This window comes from Photinus pyralis, unplaced genomic scaffold (genome assembly GCF_008802855.1).
Source record: "Photinus pyralis isolate 1611_PpyrPB1 unplaced genomic scaffold, Ppyr1.3 Ppyr1.4_unclustered_Scaffold1498, whole genome shotgun sequence".
NCBI classification, from domain to species: domain Eukaryota; kingdom Metazoa; phylum Arthropoda; class Insecta; order Coleoptera; family Lampyridae; genus Photinus; species Photinus pyralis.
This window is the reverse complement of record NW_022171030.1, coordinates 76,153-101,709: the sequence shown is the minus strand read 5'-3', so window position 1 is coordinate 101,709 and position 25,557 is coordinate 76,153. Positions and strand designations below refer to the sequence as shown.

At 32.0% G+C, this 25,557-nt stretch overlaps 2 protein-coding genes across 7 annotated transcripts; both read right to left on the bottom strand.

Moving 5' to 3' along the window:
* Positions 1–1,200: 1,200 nt before the first annotated feature.
* LOC116181638 lies at positions 1,201–9,144 on the bottom strand. 6 transcript variants are annotated; one of them, XM_031502025.1, is made up of 12 exons: positions 7,933–9,144; positions 7,767–7,875; positions 3,687–4,036; positions 3,466–3,639; positions 3,329–3,418; positions 3,057–3,272; positions 2,904–3,000; positions 2,712–2,851; positions 2,169–2,255; positions 1,880–2,112; positions 1,534–1,753; positions 1,201–1,436 (listed from the first exon to the last, which is right to left on the bottom strand). In XM_031502025.1, the coding sequence occupies exons 3-12, from the start codon at positions 4,033–4,035 to the stop codon at positions 1,273–1,275; spliced, it is 1,770 nt and encodes a 589-aa protein (XP_031357885.1). In that variant the 5' UTR covers position 4,036; positions 7,767–7,875; positions 7,933–9,144; the 3' UTR covers positions 1,201–1,272. The 6 variants fall into 6 exon arrangements, with proteins under 6 accessions (XP_031357885.1, XP_031357887.1, XP_031357882.1 ...); XM_031502027.1 differs by having other exon boundaries at positions 1,201–1,439; positions 3,559–3,639; positions 7,933–9,143; XM_031502022.1 differs by having other exon boundaries at positions 1,201–1,439; positions 7,933–9,140.
* Positions 9,145–15,591: 6,447 nt separating this feature from the next.
* Positions 15,592–18,421, bottom strand: LOC116181655. Its single transcript, XM_031502042.1, has 7 exons — positions 18,275–18,421; positions 17,401–17,750; positions 17,059–17,303; positions 16,841–17,007; positions 16,474–16,648; positions 16,284–16,414; positions 15,592–15,933 (listed from the first exon to the last, which is right to left on the bottom strand). The coding sequence occupies exons 1-7, from the start codon at positions 18,335–18,337 to the stop codon at positions 15,592–15,594; spliced, it is 1,473 nt and encodes a 490-aa protein (XP_031357902.1). The 5' UTR covers positions 18,338–18,421.
* Positions 18,422–25,557: the final 7,136 nt, after the last annotated feature.

Below are 25,557 nucleotides of genomic sequence, written 5' to 3'. Positions count from 1 at the left end.
GGCCTATAACTTTTGTCAGGACCACGGGAAAATGTCGTAAAGCGAGATTCTGAAGGTTCAAACATTTCTGTACAAAATGGTGTGGGTCCCAATTCTTTCTACTCCGAAAAAATTTTTTGAACGATTTCGCGGCTCTCTCCGCTGCACTAATATGCAATATAATGAAATAAGCTGTTATTTTAGATGTTCCGTTCATTAATCATTCTCGTGATTAGCTCGAATTAGTGAACAGAGAAATTTGTGTTGAGAATAAACCAATAAACTTAGGTTAACTTGTGCGTATCAACATGTACTCTGTCGATAAATTTTTAAATAATATGCTGATTTTCAACGGATACCCAGACAGCACACAATAGCATAATTCTTATATGTATCTCTTGTAGCAATATTTCCAAATGTATACAATAAGTTATACAACTACATTAGGAAGCTGTGGTAATATATCCACAATATCTCCACAAATAGATACACAATGGTTAAACGTCCGCCTCACAATGTATCCACCAGATAATCCTTACATATGCAAAATGTAGCCACATCAGAGATGTGTCACATAATAATGTTGACACAACATCAGAAGCTTACACTGTGTATATGTTTATCTACAGTATATGAGCAACATTATATTAATGTTGGCACAATATCAGAAGCTTGTACCGTGTATATGTTTATCTACAGTATATGTGCAACATTTTATTAATGTGAGCACATACTTTATAGCATACATTACCACAATAAAATAGTGCTTACATTTACACAAAGGCAACATACGGTTAATGTTCCATACATTAGAATTTGACATTGTGTATATACAATGAAGTTCTTGTAAGATAATCATATATATATGTACAATCTTCCTATGTATACTTGTTAATGAACCAAGTCAAACTTAAAGCAGAGGCTACTAGAAGTACATAAACTTACAAACTTTGAACGTCATTTGTTAAAGTGTTGTAAGTTTGACTTGGTCCATTAGCAAGCATACATATACAATTGTACGTATGTGTTCTCTTAAAAGAACTTCACTGTATGTTGTACCTACAAATAATAATTGTGGACTGATGGAGATAATGTGGACATATTCTACTGAACTAATAATGTATAAGTGATTGTTCCTGTTTGTTGGTTTTTTCTTTCTTATTACTTTTTGTACATACCTTTGTACATGGAAAAGGATGATAAACATACAAAAAATAAAAATGGTATATACGCCTAAACAATGTATTTTTATTTACCTACTTTAATTACAGGTACAATACATTATACTACATGTCATTTATTGTTTTCCGCCGCCCTCTTTTCTGCCATTTTTTTTCGTTTAAGCTCTTTACTTTCACCCATGCGGGTCTTAGCCTGCCGTAGCCACTCTCCAATGGCAGCTTCCGACTGGGCCCTATCTAGTTCCAAGTTTGATAGTTTTGCCTTAGGCTTCATGGCTTCTAAATAAAAAAAGATTTAGTGATTTTCCTTTACTATTCTAGTTTGTTTCAATATTTCTACTTGTTATCATCACAATCATAAATGAAAACATACCAAATGTTACCATTAGGAGTTCTGGATATTTTTTTAACCCTTCCTTTTTAGGGGTGTTTGCATTTAGATGCCGCCCACACATATTTAAACCCACTGCTAATTCGTTTGTCATAATTCTGCACAAAATATGTCCAACAACTTTATGCAATTCTTGTTTTACTGTTTTTGAATCTAGGTTTTGTATATTTGGTATGGGACATGAGTCCATCATGTAACTTTGCTGTAATGAAATATACAAATAACAAAATGAGTACAATCATGTGATGTGAATTGATTCATTAGTCATTTGTTTCAAAAATCTGTTAGCATAATTAAAGTCAATGAAGTGATAATTTGTTGTACTTACCAGATACTTGAAATAAGTACTATTCTTCTTCAAGGTGTTATTCAGGTGTTCCAATTCTTCCATTGTGTTAATGGGAAGGGGTACTAGATCTTTCATTTTAGCCCAATCCTGATGGTTACCCTCAATTGTACATTTAACATCTAGTTTCGCATTTATTGATTCCAATAAATTCTCTAATTTTATAAGTCTATTTCTATTTTCAACAGTCAGGTCTAACAATCGGAGGAAACAAGCTGGAAATTAAATAAAAAAAGTAAATATAAGTTTAGTAAATGTGGCAATTTACAACCTTTATTAAATTCGTCTTTGTTGTCTCCAGTGGCATTATGGAACAAGTCCATGTTTTCTAAATCAATTTCAACCCCAACAGGAACTCCTAAAATTCGTTAAAGAAATTTAATAATTTAATAACAATTATTTTCTATCATTTCTATTTTTTTACTTTTATTCCCTTTAAAAAGTGTATTAATGTTTAATAATAATAAAATAAGCTTATTAGCCAACTACAATACACATTTATACAAATTAAAAATAAAAATAAAGTTTTTGTGATACATTAATTTAAAAAAGAAATTAAAAAATTTAAATAAGATGGCTAAAAGTTCAGATTATGTAGCAATACAGCTGGTCTTCCACTTATACCTCTGCTCTTCCACTTAAGAATAAAATCAAATTTCAACAGAACATTCTGACTTAATTTATGGTCAGTTTGATGCTCATTGTGTAGTGGCTTGTATGCTATTTGGTTTTTAAATTTGTTCCAAATTCAACAAAAAAGTATAATACATTATCGAAAAGATTTCTATTTAATGTATGAAAGACACAATTTTACCTGGCGGGATCAATGGAGTATTTTGGTGTGGGGTTGCAGTGACAGCAGCATCTTCTATTTCATTCAAAGTAATCTCAGTCAACTGATCTTGATTAACATCAGTCTCTACCAGGATACAGGGAGAACTGAACTCGATACTTCTGAAAATGTTAATAAATAAAAAAAACGGCAACCTAGATCAAATATAAGTACCCAAAATTTTCGGACAAAGCATCATGTTTTCCATTTGTCATGGTCCCACCATCATGACTATCTCGATGACTATCTATCACTATAGTTTTACATTGATCTAAAATTTAATAAATAATTTACTAGATATTTTACACAGTTACAAAACGTACGTACTACCTGATTGTGGGACAGTAGGATTGCAAAGTGGAATTCTTACATTTCTGATGTGTTCATGATTGTGTGCTTGATCTGAGACACTCTCGCTCCATAATGTCTCTTCAAGATTTGCAGTGGGAACGTCGTTTTCATTCGCAGTAGATATAGTTGGCTGAACAACATTACGGTATTCTTCTTGAACATATGCGGGAGGTGAAGGAATATTGTGTGTTTCTGCGAATGTTAAGGCATTTCATTATAACAAATCTTAACTTTGAAAAGATGTTCACCTAAAGGTTTCTTTTTGAAAACCTTTTGTTTTTGACTGTTCATAGTACCACGTTTATTAAGTACTACCGATGTATTTGTTGTACCGAGCCCTAAAAATTTTATATCAGAAGTTTATCAAAAACAATATGTGAGATGCCTTCTTCAAGATCACTGTCCGTTTCATAAGCGGTTGTTGAGTCACTAGGCCATTTTTTCTTGTGAATCTTAGTACGCCTTTCTTTATATTTACCTTGTACAATGTAATTGTCAAGATCACTGAAAGGATATGCTTCCGCTTTTACCTCTTCTTGTCTAGCCTCCAAATAAGTCTCTATAAAAGAGAAGGAAAATAACACAATTCAGTATGTTATATCTTACCAAATATTGTATCCAACACAAAATTAATGGGCCATTTAACCCACGTTTCTGGATCCGGTAAAGAATTTTCCATTTTAGCTTTCCGGATATGATGAGTAGAAGTTGGTGGTATATATGCAAATATGTAACTTTGCACTATTTTTTTTACATCACCATTTTTTTCAGTTACAGGACAAATAAAACATGTCGTTGATTCCTGCAACCAATACCCCGGTATGGCTTCTATGGTCATACTTTCTATTTCTTTAAATGGAAGAAATTCAGCCACAACAAACTTGCCCTTGGCATGTTGTAATAGGTCTGGTTTTAGTTTTCTAGTAGTCACAGGTACATCTGATACACTACCCATCCTATAAGAAAGTTGGTAGAAGTATTCATTATTTATGCAAAAAATGAGTGATTTGTTAAGTGACGGAAGACATTAACATCAACTTCACATCATATGTGTAAGTTTGTCATCATATTTAGTATCAATATCATCATAATCATCAATTATGAACGCACTTTACATTAAAAACTATCAAGGAAACTGAAACTATATGACTAATAAGAATACCAATTTGGAAAAATTTACATTAAGTCGTAAGATTACTTTTACCAGAGACTGTCCCATGTAAAACTACAAATAAAAGTGCCTACAAGCATGTTGTAATAATTATATTCTATAATCTGGATTTATAAAACCCCTAAACGTATACTACTTAAGCAAAAATAACAACAAATTTTATACAGGGTGTGACACACAAGTATGCCATAAAAAAATTGGGTGACAGAGGGGACCAAAACAAGTATTTTTTCCAAATAAAGTCAGGGTTGGAAACGCTTCGTGTGGGAGCTACCCTTAAGAAAGTGTTGAAATTTGAATTTCTATTTAAATTTTTTTCTCAACAACCATAAAACATACAAAGATGGTCGGCGCGGCTTTGGATAGGTTTTCGGGTATGCCCTTTTTTTACAAAAAAATTTCAAAAATTCCAACCCCAAGAGGACAAACCCCTAAATAGGGGTGCGAAGAAAAATCTGATCTTGACGAAATTTGGTGTGTAGGGGTTTTCAAGCATGATAATGAGGAAACAACAATTATTTTTGGAAAATTCGAAAAAAATTTTCTGAGTGCAATTCTTGCGCGAAACACGAAAATCATCAGAATTGCATGAAATCGAATCATGTAGGCCCACAGTAGGTGTTCGTGCGGCGGCGGAGCAATACTAAAACGCGTATCACTTTTTTTTTGAAAAGTGATACGCAAAAACTGTTCGACAGTTTTGTTCTTGCGCTCATATTGATTGTACACAGAAAATTTCATGCAATTCTGATGATTTTCGTGTTTCGCGCAAGAATTGCAATCGGACATTTTTTTTCGAATTTTCTAAAAATAATTGTTGATTCCATTATCATGTTTGAAAACCCCTACACACCAAATTTCGTCTACATCAGATTTTTTTTCGCAACCCCCATTTAGGGGTTTGTCCTCTTGGGTTGGGAATTTTTGAAATATTTTTGCAAAATCGGAAAGGGCATACCTATCCAAAGCCGCGCCGACCATCTTTGTATGTTTTATGGTTGTTGAGAAAAAAATTAAAATAGAAATGCAAATCTCAACCCTTTCTTAAGAGTAGCTCCCATACGAAGCGTTTCCGACCCTCACTTTATTTGGAAAACATACTTGTTTTGGTCACCTCTATCACCCAATTTTTTTATGGCATACTTATGTGTTACACCCTGTATAACTACATACCGCTGATATCTCTTTAAATCAAAGCTGCACATTTTACCATTTTTAAAAAGCTAATGATGAATTAGTTCTACTACATATCTAGATTCATCGCCCTCATCCACAGTAAGAGGTATCATCATCGCCTTGCTTTTTATATCTTTCACGGCATATAATGATGCCTGTGACATGCTTTTTGCTAAATATATTCCAAGTCTGCCAGATGGTTCAGGTTTAGTATAAAAATTATCCAAAACCCGAAATTTTCTACCATAGAAAAACAATTCTCCATTTTCATTGGTTGCAATAAAATCGACAACACAAACATCTTTAGTCTCCAAAATGACACAATTATCAGGTCTTTTTATAGAGACTTTAAACCCATTAATGGTAATGTAATTGTAGCTAGGAGCCGTTAATCCTATTGGATAGATAGTAAAACCGTGGTGAATCTTGCTTTTGTGCAACAGAATACCAGTTTGAGGAGCATTGATTTCTTCAAAAGAACATCCATCACAGAGGTTTCTTTCATAAATACGTCTCACTAATTGCTGTAAAGGCTTATCGTGTTTCCGAAGTAACTTTTTTAATTCCTGCAATTTGTTTTCGAATTTAAAGGCACTAAATTTATCTAGTGGCCCAAATTTCTCAACATCGTCCGCCAAATGCAATAGGCCATGTACATTGTAAGAGATATTATGATCACCATAAAGTGAACCAAAGTTTGAAACGAAATATTTTAATAAAACACTGGCATACTGCAGCATTGAAGAACTGTAGTTTTGAGAGACCAGTATTCGAATCGCAAAATGAAAAGATAAAAAATGCTTATATACTTCAGGCTTTACACTTTTAGCAAAAACCAATGGACTTGTATACAAAAGTATCTGTCTAAATTCTGTTGCTTTCCAGCGTAAAATTTCCGTAAGAGATCGTGGTTTTCGTACAAATTCAGATGGAATGTATGGACGAATACTAATCAATTTATTACTAATTTGGGATGATAAATTAGTGGAAAGTCTAACATTATAGCTGTCACCTTTCAAAAAACTAAACAGAATTTTGCGCATCACACCAAGACATACGAGATGCATGTACTCAAAGGGAAAGTGATTTACCATGTTTATACCTGGAATTTGAAGTAAAGGTGATAGGGAATCCTTCAAATGGTGATTTTCGTCAGTTTTATTAATGAAATTTTCATGAGTTCTTGCTACAGCCTCAAATTCGTCAAATGTTACACGGCCTGCAACCCAACGCCCTTTAATCTCACATTTACTACAGCACCAATACCCAGTGTGACCTTTAATTTGAGCCACATATGAACGAGCTGGTGCATCACACACGTAACAATCAACAATAACATTATATTTATTGTCCAAATGTACTAGTCCATAAGTAACAAGTTCAACTAATTCTGTAACATAATCAGATAAATAAGAAGAACAGGATTCTGGCTTGCCGTCTCCATGAAATATACCAACGGTCATTGGAGAAATTTGTGGATAATCAGAAAAAGCCATTAGAATGGGCCAAATATTACTGTTTGAACTTCTTGAAATTGGAAGGCCGTCAATATTACATTGCAACTTCAAGTCCTTTGCAAAACCAATTGCTGAATATGAATCGAGAATGTGAATAATAGATTTTTTAATCCCTAAATGACAATATTCTCCTGATCCTATTTTTTTAATTTTCGTAGTGCGAGGTGTCTTTAGTAAGGTTCTTGCATCAGAAGGTAATGATGAAAAACAATGATGGGTCTTTAATAGTTTAAGTAATTCATTAACACGTGCAAGTGGTACTGAACCATTATTTGCCCATTCAGAAAGTGAAACAGAAAATGTATTTATATTAAATGTTTCTGTTTGTTCAGTATCGGATTCATCTGTGTCAGATTCTGGCTCTATGATTTCAATATTACTTTCTGTTATCGTATCATCAATAAAATTTTCTATATTTTCCTCGTATGCTACAGGTTCAATCAAAGGAGCAACCAAAGACACTGATACATTCTCATGAAATTCCACAACAGGGACTGATGCCAATAAGTGACTATCAGGCTCTTCTATTTGACGGTTACCATCTATAGGATCTTTATTCTCAGCACTATTTTTTGCAGAAGTATTTAATCTGCGCCTACGCTGTCTAGCGGATAATGCACTAAACGGTTTATAGTTTTGTTTAGGCATTGTCTAATTCTGAATGAAAGGTAATTATAATTTAACTTATGTAGCATAAAAAAACTAAAATAGTCTCATTTTGAGAGCAGAAAATACAACAAATTATTGTACCTATCAAAAACATTCATAAACTACCTATAATAATAATTATTTACGGTACACTTACCTTTTCTTATACCTTACCTATTCTATACTAAGTTGTTACGATTAAACGAAATATCTACCAATTCTTTAATTAGGCGCCTTAGATTACCTATACAAACCCCCTGTATATAGGTATTATGTGATAAACCTGTAAATAGACCTATATATAGTTACGTGTTACATATACAACTGAAAGTAAACTTACCTGGCGGTAACAACAAAATGCACAATTGAAAACTATTAATCTGTAAAACAAACGTGTTTAGCGATAAACTTTACGTACACAAGAAGTTTTATTAAGGTTATGTACATGAATTAGCGGGAACGCCGTAAATTTACCAAATGCACGCGCCACGCAGCATGCGCATTGTAAAGTATATACATGGTGGCACAAAACTTATTTCCATATGTTAGAAAGTCCGGTTATATCTATCCAATGGCTTTACAGATACTTTTTAGGAATATATACATAACGGATCATTTTTATATTTAACTGATGTTTGTGTACGCACTTCGGAAAAACCTTTCTACTTCCATGCTACAATGTCAAATATAAGCATTAATGTAAACACAATGCATATACTTCGTAGAACCGTTTGTATAAGGGACCACGTTTACATTAATCTAATAATAGGCATATAATGTAGACCCTTTGAAAAAACGTTTCTACTCCCATGCCAAAGTGGCACAGGCAAGCATTTTTTGTAAACACATTGTGATTATGATATTTCAACAGATACAAATAAATAGTTATGTACACTGTTAAAACGCGATTTTTTCAAGAGGGAAAAGCATCTTTTACATTGCACCATAGGTATACTTACTCGTACACAGTCTATAATTTATTGGCGCCGATGGTAAACTAAAAACTAAAGTAAGTATATCTATGTAATGCGTTTTAATTATCATACCTACATAATTTATACCCACCTTGTGAAAACGTAAAGATAAAATGATCCGTCATGTATGATAAATTTACATTAAAAATAAGTTAAAATACTGCCACTGTTCTAATGTTTCCAATAGTTTAAACCAATGGTCCATATTTACATTTATCTGATTACGATGTACCTACGTAATATTAATAGTTTACATAACGGGCCAGATTTACATTTATCTATTGGGTTTTTACATACGTTGGAAATCCGTATATATAAAGGACCACGTCTACATTTGTTAAATGGATATGTGTATACATTTAGAAAACGTTTCTATTTTATAGGACACATGGGCTACACAGAACTATTAGTGTGGACACTATTTAAATATTTTGTAAAACTGTTTGTAATATGGACCACGAATACATTTATCCGATGTGTATGTTTTTACATTTGAAAAACGTTAAAATTTCCAGACCACAGCGTCATATGTAAGCATTGCCGCAAACACATTGTGGTTATAATTTTTCAACAGCTACAATCGATTAATACTAGGGGACACAAATACATTTTTGTAAGGCTTAATATTATACATTATAATAATGTTAGTACAATTTGGTGTGCTGTATGGGAATCGTTTGACATACTGCAGGGTCTATTGCCGGATCTACATAGGATGATACCTAATATAGACGACGCGCCATATAGAATTAGTTCAATGCATAAATTATTTTTAAGTATTATTAATTAGGGATGTTAAAATCTTATTTTTAATTTGTTGCATTGAAATTTAACAGTTATGGAGCGTCATCAAGCTAACCGCCGTAGAAATTTTTTTATTAATCAATACTCAAAGATTTTAAATTTAAGTTTATTAGATAGTAATAAATGATAAACACACATCAAAAATTTTAAAAATAAACAAACATTCTTAACAAAACAAATTCTTATTTTGACTTATTATTGTATTGTGTTTGAGTTACTTACTGTGGAAATGTCATCTTCAACTGTGGCAATGTCCGAAGCGGTGGCAATATCGGTTACTGTGGCAATGTTCGCCGTGTTTTCTTCAGCCAAGCTCTTTATTCCTTTTCTTAGCCTCACCTGGTCCCCAATTGTTTGAGCAATTTTCGACAGATCGTCCTCTGTAAACGCCAGTAGAATGTCCACCTCGTCAATTTTCTGTTCTAAAACATAGATAATAGTACGTTAGGTATTATTAATTTAGGATTGATATCGCAGCACGGAACAATGGCGGATGTAAATAAATCACAAAATTCTCTTAAAACAATACACAATTGAAAAAAAAAGTATGGATAGTATGATAAATTTTAGGCGTACAAGTAAAATACAAAATATTTAAGTACTTATACATACCTTCAAAAATTGGCCACAAATTGGGCCAATTTCCATTGCTTCAGCAATTCTTTTAAAGTCATTTTTCAAAGAAATGCTACACAGAACAGGAAACACACACACAATGATCCACACTGTTACAATTTAAAAATAAATTAAACGCCAAACGAGGGAACGCTGACGCGGTGTTATGCGACCGCACTTCTTGACTTCTATAAAATTTTCTGTCCTTCTATTTTCGATGCGAGCCATTCAGATATTTTGTTTCAAATGCACAGAGCTTGACCTAAATGCTAAACAAAAAGAGTGTTATTGGGTCAATTGAGGAGAAAACCACTCTTACTACAAGGAAATTCGCGAGTTTGGGAGTCGGCTAGGAATACTTCGTCCAAAGAAACGATACTTGGACTTATTCAACTGTTACTTGATAGAAGTCTATGGTGTATTATACCTTGCATCACGACCGCATGATTTTCAATTAAGACAATAAAAGTTCAAATGCATCGTGGTGTACGTTTAAGATTCAATATTTGCTCATATTAAGATATCTCTTCTTCAATTAAGTACTACGCCCTTCTTTCAAAGAAATGTGTTCCAAGAACCACTAGTCCTTTAGTTTAAAATACCGACTTTTTTCAGTGTAGCCCAAACATAAATTTTTGTAGGGTGTACTCAGAAAAAGAAAGCCTTTCGAGTAGTTTAATAAAGATTTTGCGTTGCTATTTAAAAAAATTGTACGGCGTCACGATGCGGCGCTAAAACTCAAAAATAAAAAAATATGTTCGGCAGTCTTACAGACTTTATTTTATACCTAATGTGCTTGCTAAAATTTTAACAAAATCAAAAAAACACTGTTTAATTTTTTTAACTTTGACATTTTTTATGTTTTTTTTTTATAATAAAACCTAGCACAAGCTAGGAAGCTAAAAACAAAATCTTTTTTTCGGTAAAACAGTGATTTTGATTTGTGTAAAACTACAAACATTTTGATTTGTAAAACCTACAAACATTTTGATTTGAATTAGGAAGCTGTTCTGTCAAGAATTTGGCATCTGGTTTTTTTTAATTACCTACACATGCCTACTTTTTCTTTACAAAAACACATGTTAGCTATACACACTGCGTAGACGAAGTGTGATGTTCGGTAAAGTCATGTGTAAGAACTCGTCAATTACTTACAAATAAGGGATTGATCATTTTTTCCCGTGACCCTTCTACCATCACAAACTATCGGTGTACTTAATATATAACATATAACAATTGTTGAACAAAAATTCTATACCTACAATATGAGTAATTTTTATTCGTATAGAACTCTATTTGTTCAAAAGTTGTTTAAACGTAATCATCATAACAAAAAAAACATACCGTTTTCCAGATTTCCAAATTTTCGGTTAACTTTAGTCGGAGCCCTATCTGGGGAACCAATTTTTCAATGTCCCTCTCCTTTAATTTTAATAAAACGCTCTCGTCGATGCAATTTTCTAGAAAGAAACACTCATTACCTCCATGCTTTTACAGATTTGCCGCTAGACAAGTAGCAATGAATATCATATCAATCTCATAATGAAGCAACTACATGAAATTTTGCAGATGATGCTGCCGCCAAGTTATACAGGGTGGTTCAGACCACTTGTCCACATGTTTTATAGCTCGGGGGCTTAAAATTTTTTACCAAATAGACTAGCACTAGTGGATCTTACTAATATTTTGTCTGTGCTAATATTATTGTTCTCTATCGAATGACCGGGAAATTGGATCCTCCTAATCCTCACCGGGGGGGTTAAGGTATACTTTCAAATAGTAACCCACATTTTTATATCTTTTTGTCTATTGAATGTTTTAAATTACAATTTTTTTAATTTTAATATTATCACAGACAATTTTTATCTGTTATATTATTTATTGCCATGAACTGAGTAGATGGGGGTCTACACTACTTCTTTTATGATGTTTTATAGTTTTTTGCAGTGAAATGATTTTTTTCTAAACATAAGGCCAAAACTTTCATACATTTTTGAGTAGAATCGAGATACACAGAAAAAACGCTTTGATAATCTGAATGGGATAATCATTGAGGCAATGGTGTACTGTATTTGCAATACCTGAATAACACCTGTGCTTCAATTAATAATTGCCTTACTTTTATGTGTGCATAGCTACCTAATATTCGTTGAAACATTAAAACCCATTGAATTAAATTATGATTCTATTGAATCTTTAAAATAAAATATCAGTTCAGACGTAAGTTATTATTGGTATAAACTAAATTATAATTAGAATCCATTGGTTTTTAAAAATTGCTATATTAAATTCAATGAAAGCTCTTAATTCACTTGAATATGCATATTCTTGCGCAGATTAGTTGTATACCTACATTAATGTAGACTTTTTTTTAAAATAAATGTAAATTTCTTTGTGATAAATATTACTCTCAGATAAGTCTAAAGTAGGATTCTATTTAAACAACTCCAACCTGCACTTGATTTAATTGTATGGAACTTTTCTTTTAATGAAATGGTTCTATTATTTAAATGTAGGAGCATTTATTGATTGAATATTATTTTTAAATCCATTTTATCTTTAAAGGCACCAGGCACTGATTAAATAAGAGGATTTTTGCAATAATAAACCAATAGTATATAAACTCGCCCATTTTTTATTACATTAAACAAAATAAAAATATGTCAACAAAGAAACAACACAGCTCTAGTATCAGATCATACTACAAAAACAAAGCAATCAGCCCTGTGATGTATCAGAATCGTTACAGTGATACATCACAGGACTGAATGTTCTGTATATCTATATATGAATCCTTACATTATTGTACTACTATCTACCAAATATTAAAAATAAAAAAGTAAGTCTAAGTTTAGGAACAAATAGGTAATAAGTCTCCAATTTAAACTAAATAGCCCATTGAGTTTGCTTTCTTTAACCAGAAATTCACAGAACATTTTCAAAGAACAGTTATTTCCTTAACTAACTTTAATTCTTGTAGATAGTGAATTATTGTCGGACGACAATTTACATTATCCGATTTTACAAAAACATGTGTATTGGTAAATGCTACCATAAATGACCTATAATGAGGTATTTCATTTTCTGTGTTTAATTTTTCACAAACGAAGTAGCAGATACTTGAATCGTTATGCTGTACTAAAATATGTTTGATGATACAATATATTTGGATATTAATACTGCACAAAACAACGTCATCTATAACAAAGCGAATTCCGTTTTTTTCATACCAATTCACTTGATAAAAGTTATTTTTATAAAAATTTAAATTTACGTCATTTGAAAATGTGTAAGTTTCAACATTTAACGTATCAAAGTTTGGTCTACTCATAGATATTCGATCATCTAAAGCCCTTTGCATAGACAGGCACCTTGCTACAAATTGCATTTGACATTTTTTAGCGAGCGTTAAAGGAATATTTTTTCGAGTGCTCACGTTGTTTGCAATTTTTTTCAGCTCCCTGTGTTTTGCCTCAAAACGTTCACAAGAAATTTTAGAAACTGGCCCAATTTTCCTTAAAACCATTGTATAATGAAGTAACAAATGATGTTTGGGTTTTAATGTGATATGGGGAAACACTTTTTTTAGTTCACTTAAATATTTAGGTATTAGAGTGTCCAATAATGTTATACAAGAAGAAGATATTTTAGTCTGAGACAAAATTTCGGTTATTTTTAATAATTGCAAATAAACCAACCACGCGTTATTATTAATTGGCACAAGATCGCCAACGAAATACCTAAAATTTTTGACAAAAGTCTCCATTTCTGAAGAAGATAAAATTAACATACCTTTCTCAATGTGCTCCTTCTTAATAACAGGAGGGTGATTTTTTTCACAAAATTCATATTTAAAATATTTAACCCTCGAATTTAACGTTTCGAGAGTAAATACTTCTGACTGTAATAAAACCTTTAATATTTGAGCCATATCATACCTATGTATACCCTCATACAAATCGTGCATAATATCTAAGGACTGATTATTATAAACATGAAAGTAATTTAGCCCGTTCCAAATACAATATTCTTTTACACCATACTCTTTATTTTTAACATGTTGGTCATACATAAATCTTAAGCGATTATTTGAGAGATCCAGTTCTGGTTCATATTGTGTGACAGTTTTTGACGTTATGCAGAACCTACAGAAATAGTTAGCAGAAAAACTCTCAACAAATCCTAACACAGAATTTACACCTAAATTATCACCCACCAATAAAATAACATTGAAATACCTACAGTCTCAAGTTGTTTACTATAATACCGTTAGATTCTAAACTTTTAAGGTCTTCTAATAGACAATTAAAAATAGCTTCATTGCCGAATTCTGTTCTCTCAGAACTGTGGAATATTAAACAAGGAAAAATATTTTCTAATCTACTTATGTACTGCGGTGGTAGTGCAGCTATACTAAAGTAGACTACACCAACCTTGTACACACCAGCATGACTGCCAAGGGGATTTGAAGTTTCAAAATCATCAAAATACAATATTAATGGAATAAATGCTTTCCCTTGACTATTTTGTAATACCTCTTCCCACAAACTACCGTTCAACAAGTTATTATAAATACTATTACCTATCAGAGTTTTTTGAGGCATATGATTGTGTCATATATTCAGAAATGTACTTTAAAGTTCCCGGCAGGGCCAAAAACTTATTTAAGGTTTCTGATACTGGAATAAAAGTGCACGTTCTGTTTTTAAGTATCATAGATGTTTTATTATTTTTATTAGATACGTCCCAAGAGGAACCAATTATTTTTAATTGAGGTTCTATATACTTTTTACTGCGATAAAAGAACTGTAGTCTTTTGTATTCAGTATCTAACGGCTCAAAGCAGACTGCTAGAAAATCAATCAAGTCTTTAGCTTTTTGTATGTTTGTGAGACAGTCTGAAGGGAGCATGAACTCTTTTAAAATACTTAAGAATCCGGCATTTAAGAATTTGCTGATTAGATCTATAATTTTTTGTATAAATGAACGAGGTATAGATATCTCATTATGCAGGGTGGCAATAAGATGTAAAACACTTTCCTTTACAATATTTTCAAACTCTTTAGCCTTTGCATCTGCATCAAAAACAAAAATAGGTTCTTCGCTTATTTCATTATTGGACTCACTCGAAATCTGCATTTCGTCCTGTGTTGGAATATTTGAATCATTTTTTAAGAAAGTGTCAGTTGTAGTTGAATTATTATGTTGTGTTCTAAGGTGATTTTTAAAATTATCGCGCCTGCTGAAAGATCTTCTACAAATTGGACAGTCATAATTATATCTCATGGAATGAGCATATTCTAAATGGATTATGAATTTGTTTAGATCGCTGTTGCTGAAATCTTTACTACAAATTGAACAAATCATAGTGCAAAATTAATAACGGAGCTCTATGTTGATGTGCAAATATACCCACTCACATAATATTCGTTTATATGTACAATTTAAAAAAAACTTTTAAGGGGCTTGCCTATGCATACGATGACAGATAACTATTTCATTAAAGAAGTTATTCTCTCATACACTCATTATATGTCACTATAGGTAGGTACAATTCTTACACTTCTAGTAATATTACTACATTTTAAGAACTTATCCAAAGCGTTTTAATCATTTAAATGAATTTTTATAAGGTCTGTAATGTTTCCTGTAATTTTATTATCCGGAACAGGAATATTGAAAAAAATGCTCTGAATAGCATACCATATATGTTCGCTTTGGACTGGATATTTAATATTTAAGGCGAAAAAACTTTTAAATAAAATATCAAACCCTTTGAGAGTGCTTTCGGCATGAAAATGGATCTTATCAATAACAACGTACGTATTTCTTATGTCGCTGAGCTGTGGACCCTCTACTATTAAATATGGTTGTACTTCCTTATGTATTTTTCGGCTAGCTGCTTTCTCCAGTTGAGTTTGCACTTTTCTCTCTATATCGCCAGGTGTCTACAACAAAAATGGTTAAACTACTCTCTTAAAGAAACACGGGGAAAAATAATGCATTAGAAGATTCACATTGTATGCTATCAAAGTTAGTATACCTAATTAAATTTCATTTGAATGGCTTTTCAAAACTATAATTAATTTACACGAACGGGCGATCAGAAATGAGTTGCTGTCGAGTTGCCTCTGGAAGTTCAAGTTAAGTAAGTACGATTTCCCATGTAAACAAAAATTCCAAATGTGACTCGACAGCAACTCATTTCTGATCGCATTGTATTTATTAGTATAATATAGTTTTTTAATTTATTTTCTAATAGATTTTTTATTAGTTAATCTTAAATGCTGCGACTTACGGTAGCATGAACGATGATGCCTTCCACAGATTCGTTAGTAGTGTACTTCCAGTGCTCTTTACCCGATCTAGAACGCCCCTTTGGTGGAAATATGTGTGGAAGCGAAACAATTTGTAATGCTACTATGGAGTCTAAAATATAACATTTTATTAACAAAAAAATGTATTTAAACAAAACTTATTAATCATACCCGCTGTAAGAGTTTCTTTTGATTTGAGTCTTTCAATTATATCCTGTAGAAGCGGGTCTCTAGTCTCATCAATTTCCTTTTTTCTTAGAGCTAAAATTTTTTCAAAAAATAAGTCCCAATTCTGTAAAATTGACAGCTCAATGTGTGGATACAAAGTTGAAAAGTCAGAATCAATCTGCAAATGAAGACAGATAATTTAGTTTAGGATTTTTGTTCATTTAATAGATTTTACAGCCACAATAGAGTTTTGATATTAACCATTAAAAAAACAAAGAATGAAACTTTACTTTTTACCACAATAAACAAAAATATTTTCAATTTTAATACGACAAAAATAATTATTATTAAAAATATTTTATAAACATACCAAAGAAGTGCCTCTAGGGTCGGATAAGATAGGCCAAGAAACCAATAAGTCAGACACTTTGACGTGTTCCGCCTCCTGTCTTAATTTAAATGTCGACTTCCAGTACTGAAGGACTTCATCCCACGGTTCCCTATGGTGTTTGAGCCATGTGACGGCATCACTTTCTTCTAAAATGTATTTAGTTTTGTTTTAGTTACCCAATGTTGATAAACCTATACCTTTGTTAATGGTCCTCTTTTTTAAAACTTCAAATTCGTTGTGGGGAATTTTCCTTTTTCTGACATACACCTTGTCAGGACTTTGATGTAAAATATTATGGGCTTTGTTAACCAACTTGCCTTTTGCTGAAACTGCCAAATTATTTATTCGTTTCCCTGAATAATAATAGGTTTGCGGGCTCTCGTTGGGGAAAAGGCCGATAATTTTAGAGCATAAGATGTTATATTGGGCATGTGTCAACCGGCTAAAAATATCTATATTAGAGTGATTCAAAAAACATACAATGATACAACAGCAAACACTACGTATATTTCAGGTTATCTAAATCCAAAAGCTCTTACTGTTTTAAAATATATGAATAGACGTGAGTTATAATTAAGTCGACCAATTTGTTCCTCAACGACTCTGTCAATCGCTTATTTTCGGAATAAAAACTGAGAATTTTCCCACCATGTGGTACTACATGTAAAAGTGTTTTAAGGTCGAACTCTGGAAACTGCTTCTCATAATCTTGCGTCCATATGTTTTCCGCTCCATAAAATGAAATTGATCTGTTTTCCGTGGGCACTATTACAAATTCTTCCGAAATGTTGCTGAAATTAGAACTTGCTGACCCCTCAGCACTATTAGCAACACTTATTGTACTTGATGAAGTACAAGGGCTAGGGCTACCATCTGGAATATGCACATCCTAAAACAATAATAGGGATTTTGTCATATTTATTATTTGTGCACGAATTGTAAAAGATTGATAAAAACTTGGTTTTGCAATTTGCATTTCTTGTAGATGAATGCAATACCTATTTATAAAAATTAAAAGGGTTAACGGAACAACGGAATTTTTGTTGCTGGGTTATCGGCTCATCTATTCTTATGTTGCATCAACACCGACTGAAATGTGTTAAGTGGATAAAAATATAAATAAAAATGATCTGTTTGACAATAATTAAGGTGTTGAAAGCCGAGTTGAAAGCACAAAAAATTAATGCGTCGCATAGGGCATAGCAGATGAGTACGAACAGATAACATGGATAAACAGTTAGCACATTTTGCTGGTCTCCAAGTGAATTTTCAAGTTTAGGGGTTTATACTGACAATATCAATTGCAATGTAAAGATTTTTTTCTCTAAACTAATGATAGTAAGAAAATTATTTAATTGCAACCGAAATGCAACACATGACGCAATACTTAAGATATGTTTAAGATTAACTTACCGTAAGTGTTAGATCATCCGGTATCTGCAAAACCATTAATTGGTTTATGTTTTCTTTATTCATTGTGGATTATGGCACTTACATACGCAAAACTCGCAAAACGGCAAAATAATTGTAATGGCGTCGATGGCGATCACAATTCACAAGTGCACGGTTCACGTTTAATTAGCTTACATTGCAAATGTGTGAAGTAGAAGAGATGGTATTTAATCTAAAGCACTTATTATTCATTCTAATTTAGTTTTCATTGGAATGAAAATTACCAACATTAAAAGAAGCAAACACTATTATTTTTTCATTTGTTTTAGATATTTGGTTAAGCATTTATAAGTGTTAATATAAATAAAATTTGTATTTATCCAAATATTATAAATTTTCCAGTGATTAGTTAATTATTTAGTGCAATAAATTCTAATGTCTTGAAGGAAGTACACCTTGTCATTGGTATTAATTATATAGAACCATTTACACTATAATAATTTTTTTTAACTTAATAGTTTTGTAAAATGGGCTCAATATAATGCTTGTAATAATATCAATTTTTTGCCGTCTATCGTTCCAAACATGCTTCATTGAACAAAATGTATCGTTTATTGGCCAAATGAAAACATGATCAATCAAAGTATTGTTATTAACTACATCAAAGCGTTTTTTCTGTGTATGCAATAAAAAATGGGGGTTATCGTTTGATATTACAAAGTGGGTTCCAATTCGTTTAATAGAGCACAACAATAGGTATTAGTAACATCCCTGGGCTGTTAATAATTCTTAGGTCCCTGAGTTATGAAAGGAATGGACGGGTGGTCTGAACCACCCTGTATACCTACCGCTACTATGTTGCCCTTATGCAGAAGTGTATTGAATAATTCTAAATAATTAGGTAAACAGAAATTAAACATAATCAAGAATTGAATTTAGTAGTGAAATTCCGTTAAGTTACTTTTTCATTGGTATAAAAACTAAGCGAAAACTACACGACTGCATAAGCAAAAATTATGTTAAAACGTTTAAAGATAGAAATATTACGATACTCATTCCACTTATATGATTTTTCATTCGCTATATCACTGAAATTAATGCTTACCTTACCTTGAAAAACTCCAATTAATGACTCTAGTCCCCAATGCGTTAATAGCATTTCCATTAGGATAGGTAAATTTATCAGGATCACGGTTATATCGTGTACAGGATACGGATACAGAACCACATAACACAAACGCACAATACACCTTAATAGTTTAAATGAGCGCTGACGCCTGTTCGAATGTGTACCTAATCTTAAAAAGTGCTTACCTACTGGTAACTAAATCATTTTCTGCAATGTGTACCATTCCTACGATTTAGAATACACTTGTTGTTGTATGTACAGAGTACAAGGAATGTAACAGTGGCGACTATTGTTTAGTATAAAATGCAAAACTGATGGGTATTGTCTAGTTATTAAAAGGGTAATATTAAGCTTTTTGTACGAATTAAATAACAACCAACACACGTCATGGTCTTAAAAATTGTTGTATGAGATATTTTATTTAAACTACAACGGTGGTTGTTATATGCAATATACTGTAATTGTCTTTATGTTACCACATTGCTTAATACAGTATGTGCGCAGTTATCTATCGAAAAATGTTGCTCTATTGCATGACTACCAGAAATTAACAAATACTTTAAGCCTCTTATACAATACAATTTAGTTAATACACAAAGATTTTGTATTAATTTAAGGGATCATTTTTCTGAGTGTAACAGCATAGGTACATATACTGTAATTCGTTTCAAACTTACTGTGGCAACCTTATACCAACTTTCTAGAAATACGCCGTAAGCAAACTTTCTAAAGTTAGCTAACAAAAGTTAACTTTCAAGAAACTACTTTCTTTAAGTTATAAGAAAGTTAATATTGTAAATTAACAGTACCTTTCCACACGTAATTTCCATATAGAAACGTTACGGCCAAGTTACATGCTAGAACTTACAAACGTTAGGTAACAGAGAAATACTAGTATACCTACTTGCAAATTGAAGTTTACAATAGCAAAGTCTACCAATCTTGCAGCAAACATTCGTAACTTACCATGCTTAGTGGGTATTAGTTAATTGGTGCTTGACGATTAAGTATTTCCAAGTGTTGTTATTGGCGTGTCGTCCATGTTGGTATGACCATAGGCTCCGCCCAGAGATGGGCGTCGACGCGTCGACTTTAATAGTCGACATACACATGTCATATTTACGTCGACAATTTGTATTCGTGTCAACAATGTCGAAAATTGTAGACTAATGTCGACTGAACGATATAGGTTAGGTTATAATCAGCTGGTGAGTTTGTATTTGATCAAGATTTGTGAATAATTTGAATATTACAGAGATAATAATGAGTAACCGTGGTCGAAGGCCAAACATTAACTTTGAACGTTTAAAATTTCAATTAATAAAAGATAAGGGACGACCTGCTGCAAAATGTCTTGTTTGTGAAGGCATAGTGAAGAACACAGGAGCAGGTAGACTTCAATCACACACACTGAAAAAATCCGTTAGTAAGTCATACACGGTAAAAAAAGTTTATGTAATATTCCACAACTTTACGTTGGCTATTTATAACCAACGTAAAGTTCTGTGAAAATACCTAACGATTTGTAAATAAATTTTACTGTAACATCTACCGTAATTTACCATTAATATTCACAGATGAATTCATGATAGATTTAGGTAAGTTCCAATTTTTATTCTTGCATAACACGAGGAACTTGTAAATTAACCCATTTCATAAAGTGATTCTCCATTCTTTAACTGCAAAAAAGCAAGACTTTATACTGTATTTTACCATAATATGGGAAATTTACTATTTAATTTTCCAGAGCATGTTACAAGGCAATCCATACTTTTTTTAGGTTTCCTGTTCCTATTAGTTGTGTTTTATTACAGTATCTTCCTAGTATGTTACGTATAGTTTATGGAATATCACATACTAAGTTGATGAAAAAAGTGTAACATATAACGGAATTTCAGCAAGTCCATATTTTAATATGTTATATTTCAGTAATCATTAGTGCGCATAGGCTCGCCTTATAATGTAATTTTCCATTTCAGAAATGTGAAAATTACATTTGTCCGTCCGCTCGTCTGTACTTGTCAAGACGAATTCTACCTTTAGTTTCCCTTTTTACATGGTACCTACCTATTTTTGTTTATTTTTCATATATATTTTGACATCCACCTACGGAGTTTATTAAAACAGATAGGCAAAATATTTTGTACAAAAGTTGTGTGTTTTTTTCTATATTTTCTTTTGAACACATCAATAACAACAAATGACCATCGCCAAGCTTAATTAACTTTATTTTGTTTACTTAATGGAACACCTTGTATATTTTTACTCAGGCTGAAAACCCGTTTCATCCTGATTCCAAAAATATGTTTGCCAGTATTTTATTCAGCCGTTTTTTAAATAATTTAAGTTTATTATTCAAAAATAGAACTTAATAATCAACATTGCTATGGATTATTACTATTATTTTTATAAATTTTCGAATTATTAATTTTTACATTCTATAACAATTTTTAACAATATATTATCTCAGTATATAACAAATTTTTCCCATTCCAATGCATGACAGTGTTTCAAAAACTCTTGCTGCATTTTTTGAATAATAAACTTCAAATATTTAAAAAAAAAGGCCGAATGAAATACCGGCAAACTATACATTTTTGGAATCAGGATGAAAAGGGATTTCACCCTGAGTAAAAATATAGTGTTCCATTTAAGGGAATTTGTTCTTTTTTTTAACATTACGATGCTCATTTGTTTTTTGTTGATATGTTGAAAATATATTACAGAAAAAAACACGCAACTTTTGTATAAACAATTTTTGCCTATCTCTTTTAATAAACTCTGTAGGTGGGTGTCAAAATAAAAATGAAAACCCTGTACACGTTTAACAACTCCCAAAATACTTTGGATATGTCTTCAAGATCATGTTAGGTAACATTGGAATCCTCGTTAGAAACCTTGCACGCCAAAAAATAAAATAAAAGCAAAAAGTTAAGAATAGTGAATAGTGTATATTTTTCTTATTAGTAACAGAAACATAAAAAACCTCTCTAATAAAATCCTTAAAACTAAAAAGAAGACATTTCTATTAATATTAACCTTCTTTAATACTGTTCATAAAATTGAACACTTTTTTTCGCGTTGCACACACTTTTTTAGATTTTGACCCAGCGTCGGGATGTATTTTCAGAATCATCCTCTGCAACAACTCCATGGTAGCGCATAGATTGCGAGGATACTTCAAATTTAAAATGAAAAATAAGGAGAATGACACTTTAAGAGCTTCTATGAATGTGGTATACCCATCGTGATGCACCAACTCTCTCTCTAGGTACACGAAGTAAAGCATGTTTTCTTCTTCTGAAAAGAAGACTGCTTACAGAAACTAGTCGGTAATGTGATGAAATGTGATAACCAATGAAAATATAACTAATTTGCAATTTTCACAATGCGTGGAATTCCCACATTACAATTAGCTAGTTAAGGATTACAGATAGAAAGAAATATTTTAGCATTTATTATGGCCATGCAAACAACTTTCCATTTCAGAATGCTAATTATGTTTGGTTTATGGAAGCACCAACATTGAAAAAAAATGCATGACTAACTATACACTGTGTTCAAGATAAGGAGGGCCACTATGGGTACTTTAGAAACGGTAAAATATACAAATTTGGTTAAATGGGAGAATGGTTGCGCAATCAAAGGTATAAAAAAATAGCGTTTAGAAAACCCTGAAAATTTCTTTGGTTTTTGAAATATTTTGAAATAATCGGATTTTACAAACTATTCTTTTCTGGCGTTAATATTTGACTTAGAGCAAAACCAAGTACACTTCTCTACGCCAATTTTTAACGCTCTTTAAGATGGTGTTAATTTTTTAATCCGACGTTTCGTCTTTACGGAACCAACATCAACTTAATTTTTTTTAATACGGTCCTGATCTTCTAATATCATTTTCTTAATTCCCTTTTTAATCTGATGTCAATGAGTTACTAAACTTTATGGTTTAATTACGTTTTATTAGCCTTTTTTCGGGTTTAATTAAGAAAATTCCTATTACAGACCTGTACCTATTATAAATTTTTTTAAATAATTAGCTAGGGCAATTAACGTAAGTGAATTTAATGAGAAGCAGAAGATGCTATCTGTGTTTAGAAAATAATGAAAGTCTTTTGGAACATATGTTCTAAATTTAGTCGTTTTATTCAAATTTGTTCGTTGTGGTATTTTATTTCTTATATTTTCTGTTAATTCAATTTGATTTCTTAGTTAGTTCTGAGTTTGTTTTTTCTATTTATTTCACTCACGTTAATTAGCCTCCTAGTTAATTATTTATTTTTTTAAAAAATTGGTGCAGGTCGTAATAGGAATTTAGCCCGAAACAAAAGATTAAAGCGCAATTAAACCATAAAGTACTATACCTGATTTAATTCAGAATAAAAAGGGATTTAAGAATATGATATCGAAAGAACAGGTCTGTATTTAAAAAAATGAAGTTGATGATGGTTCCGTAAAGACGAAACGTCGGATTAAAAAATTAAGAACGCCATCTTAAAGTTAAAAATGGTTGTAGTGAAATGTCCTTAGTTTTGCTCTAGGTGAAATATTAACGCCAGAAAAAAAATAGCTTGTAAAATCGCAAAATCCGATTTTTTCAAAGTATTTAAAAAACCAAAAAAAATTCAAGGGTTTCTTAACGCTATCTCATAAATACTTTTAATTGCGCAACTTTTTTCCCATTTAACCAAATTTTTATCTTTTGTCGTTTCTAAAATACTCATAGTGGCCCTCGTTATCTTGGACACAGTGCAGTATTGTTCAAAAACTGCAAACACAACCAAAATTTGCTAAGGCCTTGATCTTGTAGGCTCGGCTCATATAATGTAGCACACAAAAATAAAACTTACCCCCAGTCTGAATTATATATGGCGATAGGGGAATACTCTCTAAGGTAATTTCAGGTAAGTCCTAAAACACAAAGTATGATTTTAAATCATATATCATGTGAATTATTAATTTCTTACCTTGCATTTAAAAAAAAGGTTCTGTAAATCTTCTTTAAAATATTTCGTAATATTTGCAGTGGTCGAAGTGGTAACTATTTTTTACCGGTATGGTTTAAAGTAATAAAATGTTAGACAGTGTGTATGCATTTTTATATAAAAATACAAACAAAAAATTTGAAAAATACATTCATATCAGTATTTGATTAGAAATACTAAATACAAAATTAATTAAGGTGATCCCACAGAAGTTGATATTCAGTTGTCAAATTTGGAGCTTGGTCCTTCTGACGTGCAGCACATTTCGTATAATCAGCATCACGGCGTCCTAGTAACATCCATGCTTTAACATAAGTTTGAGGTTTAAATAGGGGAAGCGGTGGACCAACACATTTTATGAATAGCAATGAAGACACTGTAGTTACTTTTAGTTTATTTCTTAAATCCGAATGAATAATGTTCATTGCACTGAATATGCGTTCGCACTCCGCTGTTGAAACAACTAATGTATTAACAGTTTTCATCAGCAAATCTAACGGTTTAGACACAATGCCAGAATCTACATATTCGCGAAAGCTTCTTACATAGTCGTGACCAGATAGTTTAAACTTTTCACACAACACTCGAATTTCATCTTCTCCGTACCTTATGCTGGGTTCTTGGGGCCACTGGTTACGGTCAAATATTTCTAAAGTTTTTACAAATTTATTGTAATCTTCGGAAATTTGTGGTTCCGTTCCTGATCGGTGAGAAGAAAATCTTAGTAAACGTTGCTTCAGATTATTAGTCAGGCTTCTATAAAACTGTGCACTATTTATTTTAGTCACTCTTCTACCGTTGTGCAATTTGACATGACGAAATTCAAGTACATTTATAGAGGTTTCTACTTGTTTAAGGTATATTCCTGGATTATCAATCATTGATTCTACCACGCGAATCTGTCGTGTAATTAAGGCGTGAGCTTCAGGAAGGGTTTTGTTACGTTTTTGTAATTCCAGAGATAAATACGAAAGTTCTGAAAGAGCGTCATACAATAATCCTAAATTATAAACGAATCCGGTTTCAGTTAACCTATCTTTCAACCCAGAATATGTGCATCTTTCCTTACTTTGCCTTGACATGTCAATGGAAGCGTTGTCAAAATGTTGATACAGGGCGTTGTAGTTGCTCCACACAGCTTTTACTGACCTTAAACTTGAAGAAACCCAGCGTGTGTCGAGTATACGTCC

Bases quoted from the DNA above. Each gene is read 5' to 3' on its own strand.
- LOC116181638 (XM_031502022.1), bottom strand. From the start codon at position 4,035: ATGGGTAGTGTATCAGATGTACCTGTGACTACTAGAAAACTAAAACCA. The intron at 3,273-3,328 runs GTGAACATCTTT...TAACATTCGCAG, and splicing joins TTTCAAAAAGAAACCTTTAG to AAACACACAATATTCCTTCA. The intron at 1,440-1,533 runs GTATGTTTTCAT...TTTTTTATTTAG, and splicing joins ACTCCTAATGGTAACATTTG to AAGCCATGAAGCCTAAGGCA.
- LOC116181655 (XM_031502042.1), bottom strand. From the start codon at position 18,337: ATGAATAAAGAAAACATAAACCAATTAATGGTTTTGCAGATACCGGAT. The intron at 17,304-17,400 runs GTAAGAGCTTTT...AGATATTTTTAG, and splicing joins TATTCATATATTTTAAAACA to CCGGTTGACACATGCCCAAT. The intron at 16,415-16,473 runs GTATGATTAATA...GTTATATTTTAG, and splicing joins AAAAGAAACTCTTACAGCGG to ACTCCATAGTAGCATTACAA.